We start from the raw sequence: 20,022 nt of genomic DNA, 5'->3' as shown, positions 1-20,022 counted from the left end.
TGAGAGCTTTGGAGCAGTTGCTGTACGTGTCTGTCTCTGCTGCCGGTAATGTGCTGTATATGTCATAGACTCCTGTGCCCGCGCAATGCAGGAACACAGCTCTCTTTCTTTTCTCCTCTTTTTTGTCCATTGCTTCCAGGAAGTTCTCAAACCGGTTTAGCCATTTTCTCCAGTTATAAGAGAGATTAGTGACATCAGTCATATCAAACTGTGGGAACGTGTGCAAGAATTCAGCCATGATGGAGTCTCTCAGTGGCGCTGGCTTGTGAAGCATTAAAGCAGGGGTCAGTACTCACAGCAGCAGGTGATTGAATCCCATCCTTGATGCTAATTGTAATTTCCACACAGTGCAAGGAATTTAAGAGAGTAAGCTTTAACTGTAGTTTATTCGTCTCCTCTTTTCCTCCAGCACACAGCATAACATTTTCTCCTCAGGCTAAAATTGAAAATCAACTCCTGCCCTCACTTTCTTAAAGAGACAGATCTAATCATTATACATTACAGGACTGTGGGACAATATAAATCCAGATGCATTTTTCCAGCCTCTCTCTTGATGACAGATGTAAGAAGGAATAATCGGACATGTTGGATTTCATCATGCTTCCGGCCCTTTGAGTCTGGCTTCCTCCCTTCTCTCCATTGACAACATAAGCACACCCTGGCTGGAAATGCATTGGATGAGTTTAAACTGAAATAGCTGTACGCCATATGAGCATTAAAGGATAATTACCTAATGTATATGGCCAACTTTAATCTCCAGTTCAGTTTATTAAAAAAAACAACAACTCTTATTCATAACCACTCAAAATGACAGTAAAAATGGTCAGTTTTCTTAAGTAAGCAATAATATTATAAAATGCGTAGGATTTCATAAGCCATCACAATAAAGTATAGGTCAGAAGTAGAGAGTAGGAGCAATTTTCCAGCAATTTATCATTCAAACAAATATTTTCTACGTTAAAAAAAAGTTCTTACCTCCTTCATTTAAAATCCAGATTCCCCCCAGGCACACAAGAATACAGTTTAACATCTGCAAAATAAATAGAAAATTATTAGTTGTCAGCTTTTTAAGCACCATATTATTCTAGAAAGAATCCAGGGCAAAAATTACTAGCATAAATCTCTGGCAAAAATTAAGAGACCACCATGTCAAAACCCTGTCATGGGCAGCCCAATCTCCATTGAAAACCTCTGGAATGTAATCAAGAGGATGATGGATAGTCACAAGCCATCAAACAAAGATAAACTACTTAAATTTTTGCTCCAGAAGCAGTGTGAAAGACTGGTGGAAAGCATGCCAAGACGCATAAAAGCTGTAATTAAAAATCATGGTAATTCCCCAAAATATCAATTTCTGCACTCTTCCTGTGTTAAACATTAGTATTGTTGTTTCTAAATGATTGTGAACTTGTTTTCATTGCATTCTTTGAGGTCTGAAAGCACTGTTTTGTTTTGTTTTTTAATTTGACCATGTCTCATTCTCAGAAAAAAATACAAAATTTATTGCTTGGAAATTCGGAGACTTGTCAGATTTATAGAATAAAAGAACAATTTACATTTTACTCAAAAATATACCTATAAAGAGAAATCAGACAAACTGAAAATTTTGCAGTGGTCTCTTAATTTTTGTCAGAGCTGTAAATCTTCAAACATGTAATAGTACATCTAATTTATTGGTTCCTTCCCAACTTCAAATGCTTCAATATTTAAAAGAGTTGTCCGAAACTTGCATATTTTATATGTCATTTTTATTATTATTTTGATTAGCTAACACCTGGCATTTCCACTGATCAGCTGATATCCGCTCTGTCCCAGACGATCCCTTTAGCCGCTTCTACAGTACTGTCATTGTGATCATAGATGAGATTAGAAGATTGTTCAAGAGAAGAGACATAACATTAAGGGTATGTGCACACGTCAGGATTTCTTGCAGAAATTTCCTGAAGAAAACCAGAAATTTTCTGCAAGAAATCCGCATTTTTTTTTTGCGTTTTTTTCGTGTCTTTTTTAGCAATTTTGCAAGCGTAATTAGCTTGCAGAATGCTAAAGTTTTCCAAGCGATCTGTAGCATTGCTTGGAAAACTGACTGACAGGTTGGTCACACTTGTCAAACATAGTGTTTGACAAGTGTGACCAACTTTTTACTATAGATGCTGCTTATGCAGCATCTATAGTAAAAGATAGAATGTTTAAAAAAAATAAAAAAAATAAAAAAATGGTTATACTCACCCTCTGCAGACAGCCAATATCCTCAGCGGCGTCCGTTCCTAGATGGTGTGGTTCAGGACCATCCATGACATCGCGGTCACGTGAGCGGTCACATGACCGGTCTCGCGACCAATCACAAGACAGCGACGTCATCGCAGGTCCTGAACCACACCATCTATAGGAACCGAAGCGGCAGCATGCAGCGGTGAGAGGCGGGAACACTCCGGGGGCCATCGAAGGTGAGTATATGACTATTTTTTATTTTAATTCTTTTTTTTTGACCAATTATATGGTGCCCAGTCCGTGGAGGAGAGTCTCCTCTCCTCCAACCTGGGTACCAACCGCATATAATCTGCTTACTTCCCGCATGGTGTGCACAGCCCCGTGCGGGAAGTAAGCAGATCAATGCACTCCTAGGTGCAGAATCCCCACAATTCCGCATTTTTAATGAACATGTTGCTTTTTTTCCGCAATGCGAAAAAAATGCAACATTTGCACAAAAAATGCGGAATACACTGTAAATAATAGGAGGCATATGTTAGCGTTTTTTTCGCGTTTTTATCATGTTATTATAGCGAAAAAACGTGAAAAAAACTCGAAAAATGCTGAACGTGTGCACATGGCCTAAAAACTCTGCCTTCAGAATGAGATTACTGACAGATTCATCTTAACTACAGATAAGTGAAACTTTGGAAATTCAAACTCGCCAACTGTGTCAAATTTTTGCCAAAAATGTGATTTGCAGCCAATAAATTTGTGCAAATCTCAAAACTGGAAAGCTTGTAATTGCTCTGGAAATAAAAGTGGGGGAGAGGAAAGAGAGAGTGAACCCTTCTGACCATAAGGGCTTACACTTTAGAAGATAGAGTGACATACAATCCAACTGACCACAAGATGTTACACTCTACAGGAGAGAGAGGACCTCGCTGTTCATAAGAGTATTGACACTACAGAAGATAGAGAGCGTTATCCAGTGACTATGGAGATAGACAGCTCTGTACGCACTGGGGTCCACTGGAAACTGCCAATCTGTGATTGCCAAGGTACTCACCACCACTGTACAAGATAGGATAAAAGCCAAACCGGATTATCATAAGTCATATATGTGGCAAGGTTTGTTAAAGGGTCAATATTGCTACTTCCAATAGGTGACACTAGAGTTCAAATCCTCTTCCTCTCTGAATTGCTAACTTGCATATTTAATTTCCCAGAGCAGCATGCATGGAGTATTTTTCTGATCACTCTGACAAGCCAGTCCTGGCATGATGCTCTACACAGTGAGAAACATTACCCCTTACATCCTGAGAAAACTGATTATTTTTCATCTGTTTGCCATCCTTATGTCCATTTTCTTCTTGTGTATGACATCTGTATAGCACTCATATAGCATCTGGTTTTTATATCAACAATTTCATAAATAAACAAAATCCAAGATAAGAACAAATTGAGCAAATGCCCTGCAGCAAATAAATAGCAGTCGTGCATGGAAATAATATAAGGTACGGTACTTAGTTAACATAACTTTGATTAAAAAAAAAGTAAAAGGCATCCCACCACATCGAGGTGACCCTATTTGGGACAGTCCTGGCCTCTAGTATTAAAACCTTACCATTTGTCAAGAAAATGTGAATAAGGGCTGAGCAGGACCTTATTCACATTTACGTCACTTGACATATGATAACATTTTACTGTAGGGTATTTGCTTTCTTTTGTGTTTATCTTGTCTTTTGTTTGCTTAGTGGGCAGTGTGAACATGTGCTTACACGTTGTGTAGATACCAACTTATATTCCAGTTCATCTCTTTAGGTTTAAACTAAAAAATAATACAAGGCCACATACCATTTATTATGTTAATTGCAATGGACTCATAATAAAAAAAAAAATGCCATACGGATGGTAACCTTCATAGGATCCATTTCTTGATCACCTATTCACCTACTGTAACTTGTACATGTATTCTCTATATATAATCTAATATACCATATATAATCATTGTCCATGAAAACTGAAGTTATTCACGTTTAAGTTATAAATACAAAGATCAGTTGTATTTATCGATTTAACTGTTGATTTATGTTTTATACTTCATGTAAAATGTCAGTGTGATTAGAAAAGCCAACAAAGGCTCGCCATGATCCAATGACTGGATTGCTTCCCTACCTGCATAAATTGAAATTACCTCTGTGTTACTCATGCTAATCCACAGCAGGTGTTTTAGATTGCAGAAACAGCACTGATCAAAGGCAGCCTGAATATAAATCACTTAAGGGGAAAAGACACATACACGGAACTAAAGAACTGAGTAATTTCATTAGAAAGTCATATACTCTTCAAAGTTAAAAATAACATTCATTTAGTCAAGGCAAATGCCAGTTCTCCACTAATTACCTACCGTACATACCTAATGCAGTATGTATTGGGAATAATTTGAGAGTACGGTAGTTAAAATGCAATTTATATAGAAGGCAATCATGGTCAAGGGATTTTGTTTGTTGGATTTCTAATGAAACACATTTAGAATTCCAAATTCTTGATGCACTTTTTACAAAAGTTAAGAGTGGATCTTAAATGAAGTAAAACTATAGACTGTAGAATGCCTCAATTGTTTTTTGATGGAATCAATTCATTACAGCTTCTTACATATTGGAGGTTGTTCGAAGCATTTAGAGCATAAACCTTTATTTCCATGCTTGTTCCCATAAAGAATATTTAAAATAATAACAGTTATTTTGTTTCTATAACCCCAACATATTCCACGGCACTTTACAATTCAGAGGGAACATGAACAGCCAATATCAAACAAAGTAACAATTAATTTAAACACATATCAAGTGGAGCCTGCTAGCAAGTAGAAAAGAGCGAATATGGAAAACAATCGCCGAATCCTAATTTGACATATTCATACTATATTTGTGCCAAATTTATGTTTGAAGATCGTTTCTGAACATATTTGCTCATCTGTACTCCCGCTGACTCCAAAAGCGTTCAGCTATGTTAGGTGAATAATGCAAATACAACAATCGTAATTCGAACGGAATATTGAAATACAGCTCTGGCAAAAATTAAGAGACCACCACATCAAAACCCTGTCATGGGCAGCACATTTTCGAGACCTGAACCCCATTGAAAACCTCTGCAATGTAATCACGAGGATGATGGATAGTCACAAGCCATCAAAGAAGAACTAGCAATTTTTCCGGCGTATAAGACGGCTGGGAGTATAAGATGAACCCCCAACTTTTCCAATTAAAATATAAAATCTTTTTAAAAGTAGGGGGTCTTCTTATACACCGTTTGTCATCTTACAGGGCAGGTGAGGACCAATCTGCATATGGTGTGGGGGAGTGGTCCCGATGATGGAAGGAGGGGGATGTCTCACAGGGAAGGTGTAAGTGGAGTATCCCCCTATTACCTCATTGTGGCAGCGATGCTCTCTGTAGGTCTCTGTGCTGGGGGGTGGCGGCAGCTCCTCTTTCAGCAGTGTGGGGGTCTGTGCTGGGGGCGGAGGCGGTGGCTCTTAGTGCAGTGTCGGGGCTCTGCTGGCATTTCCTCAAAACCCAGAGGCCCTGGAAGCTCCATTTTTGTGATGCGGTGGCCTCCAGGAAAATGGCCGCTGGGGCAGCGCATGCTCAGTTTCAGATCTTGTCTCCCGAAATCTCGAGACAAGATCTGAATCTAAGTATGCGCCGCTCCCAGCGGCCATTTTACCAGTGCCCACCACATCGCAGCAATGGAGCTGCTGGGGCCTCCGGGTTTTGAGGAAATGCTGGCGGAGCCCTAACACTGCACAAAGAGCTACTGCCGCCACCCCCAGCACAGAGCCCCCGTGCTGCACAAAGAAGAGCCACCACCACCGCCGTCCCCAGCACAGAGACCCGCAGAAAGCATCGCTGCCGCAATGAGGTAATAGGGGGATACTCCACTTACACCTTCCCTGTGAGATTCCCCCTCTCTTCGTCATTGGGACCACTCCCCCCACCATATGCACATTAGTCCGCACCCGCCCTATAAGATGACACCCAGCATATAAGACGACCACCGACTTTCAAGAAGATTTTCAGGGGTTAAAAGGATGTCTTATATGCCGGTAAATACGGTACTTACATTTTTGCGTCAGAAGCAGTGTGAAAGACTGGTGGAAACCATGATTAAAAATCATGGTTACTCCACAAAACATTGATTCTTCCTAAGTTAAAACATTAGTATTGTTGTTTCTAAATGATTGTGAACTTGGTTTCTTTGCATTATTTGAGGTCTGAAAGCACTGTTTTTTTATTTTGACCATTTTTCTTTGTCAGAAAAAAAATACAAAATTTATTGCTTCGAAATTCGGAGACATGTTGTCAAAAGTTTATAGACTAAAAGAACAATCTAGATTTTACTCAAAAATATACTTATAAAGAGAAAAATCAGACAAACTGAACATTTTGCAGTGGTCTCTTAATTGTTGCCAGTGCTGTATATGCTGAGCTCTACTCACAAGAGCTTATGATTAGTGATGGGCGAACTTCCCGATGTTCGAGATCAGAGGGTTCGCCCGAGTTTTTTGTAAAGTTCGAGTTCGGGGCCGGAGATGACATGAACTTGCATCCGAACCTCAAACACGGACTTTACATATATGAGATGGGGAGGGGCAGCTGTAAAAAAAGCAGAAAATTAAAAATAAACATTAGAATTATGCTTACCTGTCGAGCGACGCATCCAGGGGCAGATTATAATAGGGTCAATCTGGGCGGTAGCCCAGGGCCCAGCAGGCCCCGTCTCATCTGCTCACCGGGCCCCTACCGGCGCTGCGGCAGTTTCACAACAGCCGCCAGCCAATTGAAGGCTGGCAGCTGAAGTCGGCCGCAGGCGCAGCTCACATGTCGCCAGCGTCTGACGTCATTGTCAGTCACCGGTGAGTGTGCGCTGCTTGAGGGAGCTCACCACTGGAGCACACAGGTCAGGTGAGGAGAACTCGTTTTTTTTTTTGCTAACGGCAATCCGGGGGGGCCTGGGTGGGCCAGAATGCTGGACACACTGGGGCAGATTGCTGGACACACTGGGGGCAATGCTGGAGAAACTGGTGCAGATAGCTGGAGACAATGGGGCAGATTGCTGGAGTCGGACACACTGGGGGCAATGCTGGAGACACTGGGGCAGATTGCTGGTGGACACACTGTCTGGGGGCAAAGCTGGAGACACTGGGGCAGATTGCTGGTGGACACACTGTCTGGAGGCAATGCTGGACACACTGTGGCAAATTGCTGGTGGACACACTGTCTGGGGGCAATGCTGGAGACACTTAGGCAGATTGCTGGTGGACACACTGGGGGCAATGCTGGACACTGGGGCAGATTGCTGGTGGACACACTGTCTGGGGGCAATGCTGGACACACTGGGGCAGATTGCTGGTGGACACAGTCTGGGGGCAATGCTGGACACACTGGGGCAGATTGCTGGTGGACACACTGTATGGGGCAATGCTGGACACACTGGGGCAGATTGCTGGACACACTGGGGGTAATATGCTGGACACACTGGGGCAGATTGCTGGACACACTGGGGGCAATGCTGGACACATTGGGGCAGATTGCTGGACACACTGTCTGGGGGCAATGCTGGACACACTGGGGCAGATTGCTGGACACACTGGGGGTAATATGCTGGACACACTGGGGCAGATTGCTGGACACACTGGGGGTAATATGCTGGACACCCTGGGGCAGATTGCTGGACACACTGTCTGGGGGCAATGCTGGACACACTGGGGGTAATATGCTGGACACACTGGGGGTAATATGCTGGACACACTGGGGCAGATTGCTGGACACACTGTCTGGGGGCAATGCTGGAAACACTGGGGCAATATGCTGGACACACTGGGGCAGATTGCTGGACACACTGGGGGTAATATGCTGGACACACTGGGGCAGATTGCTGGACACACTGGGGGCAGGATGGAGGCATGGGCAGAATGTAGATACGGGGCATGATTGGAGACACGGGGCAGAATGAAAGACATGGGGCAGGATTTGATCATGGGGCAGGATGGATACGATAGAGACAGATGGGGCAGGATTGGGAGATCATATGGGGTAGAATGGATACTCATGAGGGCAGGATGCGAGAACATATGGCTGGAGCCGGGAATGAGATAAACGGGGCCAGGATGGGGAATATTATTACCATAGGGGCTAATTAAGGGATATTTTTACTGCAGTGATGTATTTATTTTATTTTTTGAGTATACTGTTTTAAATGGGGGGCGGTCCTGTTACTGTGCAGAGTGACACTATATCGCCTTTTTTTCTTCATGTGGTGTAATGTAGAAGTTGTGAAAAATTAAGTAATGTGTTCTGCAAGCGGAGCTTAAGATAACTGTGTTATTTCCTGCAGAAACGAGTCCTGGCTGGAAGAAATGATGGCGGTCTGTGCTGGATGAAAGATGAAGGACTTCACCTAGAGACGTCACTGGTGAGTCAGTGTTACCTATACACTGACACTATACACTGTATACTATATACAGAGGTCCTGTGTATAATGTCACCAGTGATCGCTGTATAACCACAGAGACACTGCATACTAAGTACAGATCTCCTGTGAATACTGGCACTTATGGTGATAGTATTGTGTTGTTGTTTTTTTATTACTGATCAGTATTGTAGTATTCAGTCACTATGTGGTGGTAATATGTTGTCTGGAAATGGTGTTGCGGTATTTGTCCCTTGTATGTGCTATTTGGTCACCAAGTGGTGGTAATATGTGGTCTTGACATGATGTACCGGTATTTGTTCCTTGTATGTGATATTATTCGATCACTGTGGTTTTAATATGTGGTCTAGTCATGGTGCGGTGGTATTTGTTCCTTGTATGTGATATTGGTAATTTTAAAAATTGAAAAATAAATCATAATATACCTAAATTGTATTGCATATTTTAACAAATATTTAATAGGTTACAGTAGAGTAGGGCCCGGCCAAAAGTGTCTACCGTGTTATGGTGGCGGCTTACAAAATCTTTGTAACATGACACACATGACCCTGTCGCATGACCCCGTCGCATGACCCCGTCACAAGACCGGGGGGCCCACAGTGTCTGAACAGCCCGGGGCCCTGGCTACCCTTAATCCACCCCTGGACGCATCCTCCCGTCCAACTGTCTACTGGCCACATGTGCTTCCGGGGCTGGTCATTAAATGCCAGCAGTATTCACTGCACTTGGCAGTCTTCAGCTTTTTCCGGCAGTGTTTGTGTGGTGACGTCACTGCACAAACACTGCCGGAAAAAGCCGAAGACTGCCGAGTGCGGTGAATACCAGCAGAAGGTAATGAGTGGCCCCGGAAGCAGATGCGGCCGGGAGATAGCGGGACAGTAGGATGCGTCGCTGGACAGGAAAGTATAATTCTAATGTTTATTATTAATTTTCTGCTTTTTTTTACAGCCTGAACTGGACCCGAATTGTAACACAGGTTTCCCATGGAAACCAGCGATCGGGACCATTTTCAGTTCAGGTTCGCCCATCCCTACTTATGATCTATGAGGAAAAAGGGGGAATGCCAAAGGTAAATGGTAAAATGTGCTTGTGTAATATGATCCAGACATCAATATAATAAATAGGGTAATATAATAAATAGAAATTGTATTATTATTTTTATTGAAAAATTTTCATAAAAATGATTCAATTAAATTATATTCTTTTTGTAGAAACACAAGTCTAAAAAAAAATAAGAGTAATGTATTCTTTAAAAAATATACTGGTCAAAATGAATGCCAGCTCTCCTTAAGAATGGTTTAAATAAAATAAAATAAATAAGCCTCCATGGCTTGAAAACCATTTTATTGCTTTTACTCTACAGGAACCATATCATTGGGTATAACCATTTTCTTTTCCTCCCTGGTTTGTAAACATGAGATTATATAAGTAAAATCCCTTTTCCATTTAACAACTAAAGACCTAAGTATGAAAAATAGACAGAAGGTTGCAAACGTGCATATGTTAGAAAATTATTTTGAAAAAAGTTTGATAAGTGGGAGCCACAGGGTTAATAATGGGAAAGCAGGAGCCCTGTGTAAGGTTATTGCAAAATATATCTCTAATGGAAAAGGACAATTCAAGTGACCTTTTGGTTTTCAGGATAATTGCTATTTAATATAACAAAATTGCGTTTTTACATTTTTCATTCTTCTTTGTACCTCCGATCCTATTTACCATGCTATGCATCAAACTAATAAAATGTATCTTTTTATATAAAACAAAATAAAATGTACCTTCATAGCATATTATTGTCTGTGTGTTATTGCACTTAGCAAAATCTGAATCAGTCAAGAAAAAAAATGACCTAAGGATAGAAGCAACAAATATTATCGTGAGCACTGAAAGTATAAGAACTTCTGACAATAGTCTTTCCCTATTTTTCAAACTTAAGCAGACCTGTCTCAAGCTTCATTATGAATGTAACATTAGAAAAGCACTGAGCTGAAGAGACGATAATGTAAAATATGTAAATGATTGAAGAAAATGCGTTTCCCCCAATTGATGTGGATGCTTTAAAATGGATTTTATTTATTGCGGAAATTATTTTCACCACCATTGTATGATTAGATAATGAAGGATTGTGATAAATAATGGTGTATCAACAATGCCCTTGAAAACAAGAGCACAAAAATCCTTCTTTCATGCCAGCAAATAAAATGTAACTTAAAGGGAACATGTCACATCCCAAACATTACTAACCTGCATTTTTTGGGATTATCTGCAAGTTAATAGCATTCCAAAGTTGCCCAACCACTGCACTGAAAGACCGGCTACAGGGAGGATATGAACTTTATTCCTCCCGGCATCCTCCCGGCATCCTCCGGCTTTCAGTCATAGAGGTGCTGTCGGCTCAGCTTCAGTTACCAATCAGTACATATTGAGCAGCAGCTATAACCATGCCTCAGCACGGACTGACAGCCGCCTCAGCAGTGCATCAGCACAGCCAGTTTACAGCTAACCTATGTGTCTGTCCAGCTAGTTGCTGTGCTAATATAAGGATAGTGTTGTGCATCTTAATTACCCTGCTACTCGATGGTGTGTCCTGAGCCCAACTTTGATTCAACCTGCAAAAGAAGGCATGACAGGAGTGATGTTTACTGTGGGCATGCTATGGGCATACACCTGCAGAAGCAGAACATCATCTGGTAGCTGCAAATGAGTGTGAGCTGTATACCAAAAGGAGACACTACTTGGAGACCCTTGATGGTGAGCCTTAAAGTGGTGCTGCTGGACTTTGTAGAGCATTTAGGACTGTTCATGAAACCACTTGTGGCTTTTAGATCTATTGCAGACTCTTAAGTTAAAGGCATTCTCATATTTGGAGACATCTACTATAATTCTTCAATAAGTGTAAATTGAGGAACTGCCACGCCCAGGTGCAAGAGTAGAGAGGTTTTGAAATTTGGTTTCAAAAACTGCACTGAATTCTCCCCAAAAATCGAATTTGTGGCAAAAATAATTCACATGAATCTTAATACTGGAAAGCTTGTAACTGATTGGAAATACACGTGGTGGAGAGGAGGGACAAAGAACGCAGCTGACCAGAAGAGCTTACACTTTATAAGAGAGAGAAAGGTCAATGCTGACCATAAGAGCCACTCTACAGGAAAGAGAGACTTGCCTAGTGACTCTGGACATAGAAAATGTCTCTGCCATACACACTGTGCTCCAGTGGGAACAACTGATCTCTAATGGCCCAGATAATGACCACCACTGTGCAAGGTATGATAATCACCTAGTCATAACTGCATCGCATTGCGGGGCGTCCAACGCAGCAATTCAAAATTACATTAGCCAGCTCTTTGATGTCTTAGCACTGTGGGAAATGGTGTCTGGCAGGTTTTTTTCAAACAGCGAATTGAATGTCAAAATGTTCAAATTTGCGTAAAACCTCATTTTTCAAGAAATTTGACTTGAATTGAATTTTCCACACATCGATGTGCTCATCTTTAATAGTGAGAACATTTTTTTGCTGACTCTGCCTGCCATTATGAGTGACTCACTCCACCAAAACCCTTAAGTCTTTTCTACATAAATCTTTAAACATGTAATAGTATTTCTAATTTATTGGTTCCTTCTCAACTTCAAATGCTTCAATATTTAAATAGTTCTCCTTAAGGTGCATATTTTATGTCATTTTATTACTATTTTGATTAGCTGACACCTTGCAAGTTTTTTTTTCAAACAGCGAATTGAATGTGAAAATTTTCAAATTTGCGTAAAATCTCAGATTTCAAGAAATTTGACTTGAATTGGATTTTCTGCAGATCGATGCGCTTATCTTTAATCGGGAGAAATTTTTTGCTGACTCTGCCTGCCATTATTTCTATGCTATCCCAACAATCTGCTGTAAGTGTATGTGACCATGAAAAAATACAATATGCACGTGTCTGTTTGATTCGTTTGTTATTCTGTCATTTTGTAGTTTTAAATTTACAAAGCATCTATTTTTTGTCTTTACAGCTGTTTGCATGCAATGTATATATGCATAATGGCATGTAAATGCCTTGTTGTAACTGAAAGGATTCAGTTTGAAAATATATTTATGAGATTTTTCTTTCACACAAGGTTAAACAAGAATGAAACTGCCACTAAATGAAATAAATGTGAAAAGAGCAGGAATCAAAGGATTATCCTAGGAGTATGATATTCGAAGACCAAGAGTTATAATGATATGTTGCGGAATATAATTCATAAATCATTTATTTAGAAAAACGGAGGAATTACATATTGCCATTTCGCAAAGTACATTTACTTTTTAAGTAATTTATTTTATTAAAATCCAGTTGAAATGCATTAAACAGTTAGAAAGCTAACAAAGACATTTTCCATGTGTGCCGTTTCGCTATCACTACAAATGAGTGTAACAATGCACTTAGTTTACAAACCACCCATTAAGACATATAATACAATAGGTGAATTCTTTTTTTCTTTATAATTTGGCAAATATTTGAAAAAAATGATTCACTAAACGCTTCCCAGGCCAGTGGCAGATGAATTGTGAATTGGTTTGCAGAATTTCAGGTCATGTGTACAATTTGATGATTCTTTCATGTCTACATTTTATAATAATGATTACTAATAAGCACTTGAATGTACAAGCAAATCTTCTATTCAGCATACAGAATAACAAGGTTTGCAAAGAAGGCATCCTCAATGAAGTCCAGAAAGACTGAAAATATCAACATAAGGACAGTTACATCACACCTTGTACCCAACATTGAAAAATCACACCATCTTAACCTTTTAACCCCACAAGCCTGATTTCAACTTCATGATCAGGCCAAGTTTTACAATTCTGACCGCTGTCACTTTGTGTGGTAATAACTTTGGAACATTTCAATGGATCCCACTCATTCTGAGGTTGTTTTTTTGTGACTTATGGTACTTCATAATAGTGTTAAAATTTCTTCAATTTTTCTTGCGTTTATTTGTGAAAATAAAACAGAAATTTGACAAGTTTGAACATTTTGCAATTCTTAAATGTTTATGCTCTTAAACCAGAGAGTTGTGACACACAAAATAGTTAATAAATAAGATTTCCTACATGCGTACTTTACATCAGCACATTTTATAAACATTTTTTTTTTTTGCTAGAAAGTTGGAAGGGTTAAAAGTTTACCAGCGATTTCCCCTTTTTTCAACAAAATTTATAAAACTTTTTTTTAGGGACCACATTACATTTGAAGTGACTTTGAGTGACCTCTATGACAGAAAGACTACTTTTGAGGCACAATGGACAGCTCAGAAGGGAAGAAGTGCCATATTGGAGTTCAGATTATGCTGGACTGGTACACAAAACCCCTAAGTGCTAGAAGAGCATAATCCCCATTCAAGTGACCCCATTTTGGAAATTAATCTGCAAGTGTACTGACAATTTTAACTACACGGGTGCTTCTAGAAATAAGAAGCAATGGATGTTTCTAAATGAAAATTGCAAACTGCCATTGTAGTGACCAGTATGTTGCAGTGACCAGTAAGTTGTACTGACCAGTACGTTGTAGTGACCAGTACATTTTGCCCAGCTCATGCTTCTGGAGACACGCACCCCTTAATTAGGCAGGCTCTCATCACTATAGAAATGCCAAACATGTAGATGCTAAATGTGGTTTAGGCACACTGCGGGCTCCATTTAGGAGTGCAGAATTCGCTGGATTTCTTTTGGGGGTGCGAGGAGCCATTTTGCTTTCCCAGTGCTACCAGTAACATGGAAGCCCCCTATATTTCCATTGACAGATGACAGACCTGAGTGGGGACTTGCTTTTTTTTGTGGATAGTTAGGAACAATTTACTTAATGGTTGGGATGACATTTATCTACTTAGCAGTAGCACTTACATTGTGGTTTCCATCTAAGTCTCTGAGTGACATGAGTCAAATGAATCTCCCGAGGGATGCATTCACTATAATGAGGCAGCAGAGTTACTCTGTACTCAGTCTGGCCTCTGTTCAGCATTGTGGTTTTCAGACTGTGGCTGACAGCACTTTTATGCACGCCTAAAAAAGACAGACACTAGCAGATCACAGACCAGACAATGTCCACAGTATCTCCATCTGCCTCATTATAGGGAATCTTCCACCAGGGGTTCTGTCTCAATCACGTATTTCAGAGATTTACACGAAAATCCCGGTGTAAGCGCTCAAGGTAGAGCGTAGGGTAAATATGCGTCGAGGCCTACTGTGATATTTGGAAGGCAGAATGAACAAATCAACAGTAGGTGAAGAATTGGTTTTATTTATTTTTTTATGCCATTCCTCGTGTGGTATTAGTGATTAGATGCCATTATTCTTCGGGTTGGCGCAATTACAGAGATACCACATTTATAGTTTTTTTTAATATGTGGCTGCTGTTACACACTAAAATACGCATTTTTTTTCAAAAACAACTTTTTGCATCACAATATTTTGAGAGCTATAATTTTTCCATATATCTGCTGACAGAGTCATGTGACAGCTTGTTTTTTGTGGGATGAGTTGATGTTTTAAATGGTACCATTTTCAAGCACTTGATTGCTTTCTATTCCAATTTTTGGGAGTCTGAATGAACAAACACCAGAAATTAAGGATGCTGTTCCATGTTTGGTAAAATTGATAAGGCAGTTTTATTCTTTGTGTCAGTACAACTACTGCAATACCACATTTATATTGTTTTTTTGTTTTGGCACTTCTACACAATAAAAACTATTTTATAGAAAAAAATATTATTTTTGTATCACTTATTCTTAGAGCCATAACTTTTTTATTTATTGGCTGAAGGAGCTGTGAGTTCACTTGTTTTTTGAGGGACAAGATGATGTTTTCAGCTATACCATTTTTATATACATATGTCTTTTTTATTCCATTTTTTGTTCAGTAGTGTGATGAAAAAGTATGATGATGAAACATTGATAGTAAAACTGAAATTCTGATGAAACTGAGTATAAATGAGACCTAGAGAATATTTTACTCTATAGTTAACTATATTATCTTTATAAAGAAAAGCATATGCCACCATTACAATATAATAATAATAATAATAATAATAACAATGTCAATTATTATTATTATTATTATTATTTTGTAGTAATATGAGACTGGTAGGAGAAACATAAAACTTTAAAACATGTGTGAAATGTGGGCAACATGCTGATTCCTTTTTATAGATTATGTGAAAAAAGACAAACATGCTGTAAACCAGTGGTCCCCAACCTTTCCTATTTTAAGAGCCACATTCAGCTCTGAAAGAGGGTCGTGAGTCACATCTAAAGGCCCCCACAGTAATGACATCCATAGTTCTCATTATCCGTATAATAATAGCTAACGTTTCCACACAGATATTATACCAATGCAGTACACTTACATCCAGGGGTACCCATCTTACCTCCTTTCAGTATTCTCGCATCAAGCATTACCCCCACCCCATCAGATCTAGCTTCAATCACCTTCTCTATCATGCAGTATCATTCTGTTTCCAGCTTAGCATTTAATGGCCAAACGATAGAAGCCAGAACCACAGTGAAAGCCACTTGCAGTTTCTGAATGGTTCTAACTAGGGTTGAGCGACCTTTAGTTTTTTAGGGTCGAGTCGGGTTTTGCGAAACCCGACTGTCTTAAAAGTCGAGTCGAGTGAAATCGGCCGACCACCGTGAAAAGTCGGGTTTCGGCCGAAACACGAAACCCAATGAAGGATTTTTCTCTCTCTCTCTCTCTCTCTCTCTCTCTCTCTCTCTCTCTCTCCCTCCGTCCCAGCACAGAAAATTTCGTTTTGCACATTCCAAATCCCTACTGCGCACAAGCGATAACATGACGATAGGCGTTCACTCCCCTAAGACCTATGTCATCACTCTGCCCACGCTCATTCATTGGCTGTAAAAATGGCGCTAAACGCGTCATACGAAACGCGACTTTGGCGCCAAGATCGCGTACCGCATGGCCGACCCCGCACAGGGATCGGGTCGGGTTTCATGAGACGCCGACTTTGCCAAAAGTCGGCGACTTATGAAAATGAACGACCCGTTTCGCTCAACCCTAGTTCTAACTGCAGGTAAAATAATGATGTTTGGCTGCCAATGCAACCAAAACCTCAATCATGCCACTGAAATCCCACCTGCTCAGCTTATTCATTGTCTAGCTGCAGGTCAGCAAAGTTTTGATGGAATTGAAGAGCGGAAATTTTAAAGTGAACCTGTCACCAGGTTTGGCCAATAAGATATACGGCCATCACCTTTCATTGCTGATATACAGCATTCTATAATGCTATATATCTGCCCCCAACCCGACCTGCAAGACAAGAAAAATAACTTATTATACTCACCTGCGGGGTGGACTGGTCCTATAAGCGTTGCTGGTCTTGGTCTGGGGTTTCCCATCTTCTTACAATCCCCATCCTCCTGCTTGTTTCGAGTGGATGACGAGTTCCTTCATCATCCACACAGTCTCCTAAGCACAGCGCTCCTGCTCAGGCATACTTCTCTCTCCTGTTGAGGGCAGAGCAAAGTACTGCAGTGTGCATGCATTGGGGCTCTTTGACCTTTCCTGGCACCTGCACACTGCAGTACTTTGCTCTGCCCTCAACAGGGCAGAGAAGTGCACCTGCACAGCAGCATGGTGCCGAGGAGATGTGTTATCCACACGAAGCAAGCAGGAGGGCGGTATCGCAAGAAGGGAGGCGACGGATGAAGAAGAGCGACACCCATCGGACCGGATCGACCCACAGGTGAGTATAATAAAAGTTATTTTTCTTCTCTTGCAGATCGGGTTGGGGCAGATATACAGCATTATAGAATGCTGTATATCAGCCCTGAAAAGTGATGGCCGTATCTCTTATGGCCAAACCTGGTTACATAGTTACATAGTTATTAAGGTTGAAGGAAGACTTTAAGTCCATCTAGTTCAACCCATAGCCTAACCTAACATGCCCTAACATGTTGATCCAGAGGAAGGCAAAAAAAAAACATGTGGCAAAGAGTAAGCTCCACATTGGGGAAAAAAATTCCTTCCCGACTCCACATACGGCAATCAGACTAGTTCCCTGGACCAACGCCCTATCAAGGAATCTAGTGTATATACCCTGTAACATTATACTTTTCAAGAAAGGCATCCAGTCCCCTCTTAAATTTAAGTAATGAATCACTCATTACTAGTGTTGAGCGATACTTTCCGATATCGGAAAGTATCGGTATCGGAAAGTATCGGCCGATACCGTCAAAATATCGGATCCAATCCGATACCGATACCCGATCCCAATGCAAGTCAATGGGACGAAAATATCGGAATTAAAATAAACCCTTAATAAACTTGTAGGTTCATTCTACATGAAGGAAAACAACTAAGAATAATGTAGGATGTATTGGGGGACGTGGCGGAGATATTAAAGGGACAGAGGTTTAGCCCAATGTAATAGAATAGCAGGATTTTTTATTTTTTTTTATGAAGTTCGGCGTTAGAAAGAATTTGACTATGTTATTTTTTTTTTTTTTATGTCAGATATTGATGTTTCACTACTTCCACGCCCTTCACCTTCTTTTTTACTTCTCCCACGCTTTCTTCTTAATTATCCTCATCATCAGCTTCTTTGACATCAACTTCTTCACCTTATTCATCTTCTTCTTCATCTTCTACCTATTATTTTTTGGGTTACATTGTTCATATTCTTTTTATTTTACTATTATCTTCATCATATTCAACTTCTTCATCATATTCTTATTTGTGACAGGCATTCCCGTAGTTGTTATCTATAAAAGTTTGAAGATTACACCTTCCGTTCTGCCTGTCACAAACCAGTTACATTTGTCCGCGTTCAGTTTGGCCTGCAGCATCAGGCTTTATCCAGGGGCACCACGAGGAGGAACGGACTCACCCCCATACACTGCTTAGTCTTCTTCTGCTTATAATTTACATAATATTTTTTTGCTCTGATATTTTGTGTTATGCTTAATGTCCTTCTGCTCTTTGTTCTGCAGCCTCTTGTTCTTCTGCTTCTCGGTCTTCCAGGTCGTCGTCGTCTCCAGGGTCGTCGTCTCCGGGGTCGTCGTCATCGGGGTGGTCTCCGGGGTCGTCGTCATCGGGGTGGTCTTCAGGGTCATCGTCTCCAGGGTCGTCGTCATCACGGTGGTTGTCGTCTCTGGTGTCGTCGTCATCTTAGGGGTGTTCTTCCGGGTCATCGTGTTTAGTCTCTTGAACTTGGAAATGTAGCAGAAGGTACAAGAAGGCTGAGAAAATGCCGAGAACCAGCTGATGGAACTGGAACTCGGATGGCTACCCGAAGGTCCAAGAGCCAATGGAACTACCGAGGACCAGCTGACGTTACTGGAACCCGGTTACTAAGCAGGAGGTACCCGTGCCTGAAAGCACTACCAAGGACCACCTGACGTTGGTGGAACTCGGATACCCAGAGGGAGGCACCTAAGCCAAAGGCTCTGCCCGGAACCAGCTGACGGTACTGGAACCAGGATGGGGAGCAGAAGGTACAAGAGCAAAAGACACTGCCGAGAACCAGCTGACGGTGCTGGAACCCGGATGGGTAGCCGAAGGTCCAAGAGCCAATGGAACTACCGAGGACCAGCTGACGTTACTGGAACCCGGTTACTAAGCAGGAGGTACCCGTGCCTGAAAGCACTACCAAGGACCACCTGACGTTGGTGGAACTCGGATACCCAGAGGGAGGCACCTAAGCCAAAGGCTCTGCCCGGAACCAGCTGACGGTACTGGAACCAGGATGTGGAGCAGAAGGTACAAGAGCAAGTGTCTGCGTGGCTTTTGCAGGACACGTTGCCGGCTGCACAGCAGGGGAACAGCTGGCGGTGCTGGACCCCACTGACACATTGGCGAGGTGTTTGGCTCTGTGCAGCCAGCACTTCCGGACAGCAACGAGCGGTGTTGTAGCCCGGGCTCTGCAGGGGGAGCAGAGTGTAGGCCGAAGCCTACTTGAACCAATTTCAAAGGTAACCTTTAACCCCCCCTCAGGGGTTAGAAAGTAGAAGAGCCACAGCTTATGCAGCAGTAGTGCTGCACAAGTCAAAGGTTGCTCTTTTAATTTCGCTCCTTGCACACGCTGAATGAAACACGTATAACATTTAGCCCTTTATACAGTCAAACTGTGTTGGAGGCGCGAGTTCCCTTTGTAATGAGACGCAGCACAGATGTCAAGAATCCCACCTTGGTGCTGGGTGCAGCCTCCCGAGCGTTGTTATTTGCTGTACAGGAGTCTGCGCTGTCGTGTTATCCCCTGGCCTAGCGCCGTTAGCGCTGCCCATCTTCTGGCATCATGTAATGTCGGCCGGTGCGGTTCGCGATGCCCATGAATCCCAGCCCCGCAGTGT

At 41.4% G+C, this 20,022-nt stretch overlaps 1 protein-coding gene across 2 annotated transcripts in view; it reads right to left on the bottom strand.

Annotated features, from left to right (window-relative positions):
- The window catches only part of TAFA2 (TAFA chemokine like family member 2), a 504,871-nt gene that overhangs the window by 143,193 nt on the left and 341,656 nt on the right, over positions 1 to 20,022 (bottom strand). For both annotated transcript variants that reach the window (XM_077265374.1, XM_077265373.1), the window contains exon 2: positions 976 to 1,030. Coding sequence is in view for 1 of the 2 variants with exons in the window: in XM_077265373.1 (XP_077121488.1) it covers positions 976 to 1,030 (55 nt within the window). In the remaining variant the exon portion in view is untranslated. The remainder of the gene's footprint in view (positions 1 to 975; positions 1,031 to 20,022) is intronic.

This window comes from Ranitomeya variabilis, chromosome 5, assembly GCF_051348905.1.
Source record: "Ranitomeya variabilis isolate aRanVar5 chromosome 5, aRanVar5.hap1, whole genome shotgun sequence".
In the NCBI taxonomy this organism is placed as follows: domain Eukaryota; kingdom Metazoa; phylum Chordata; class Amphibia; order Anura; family Dendrobatidae; genus Ranitomeya; species Ranitomeya variabilis.
The sequence above is the reverse complement of the archived record's forward strand: the minus strand, read 5'-3'. Positions and strand labels throughout refer to the sequence as shown.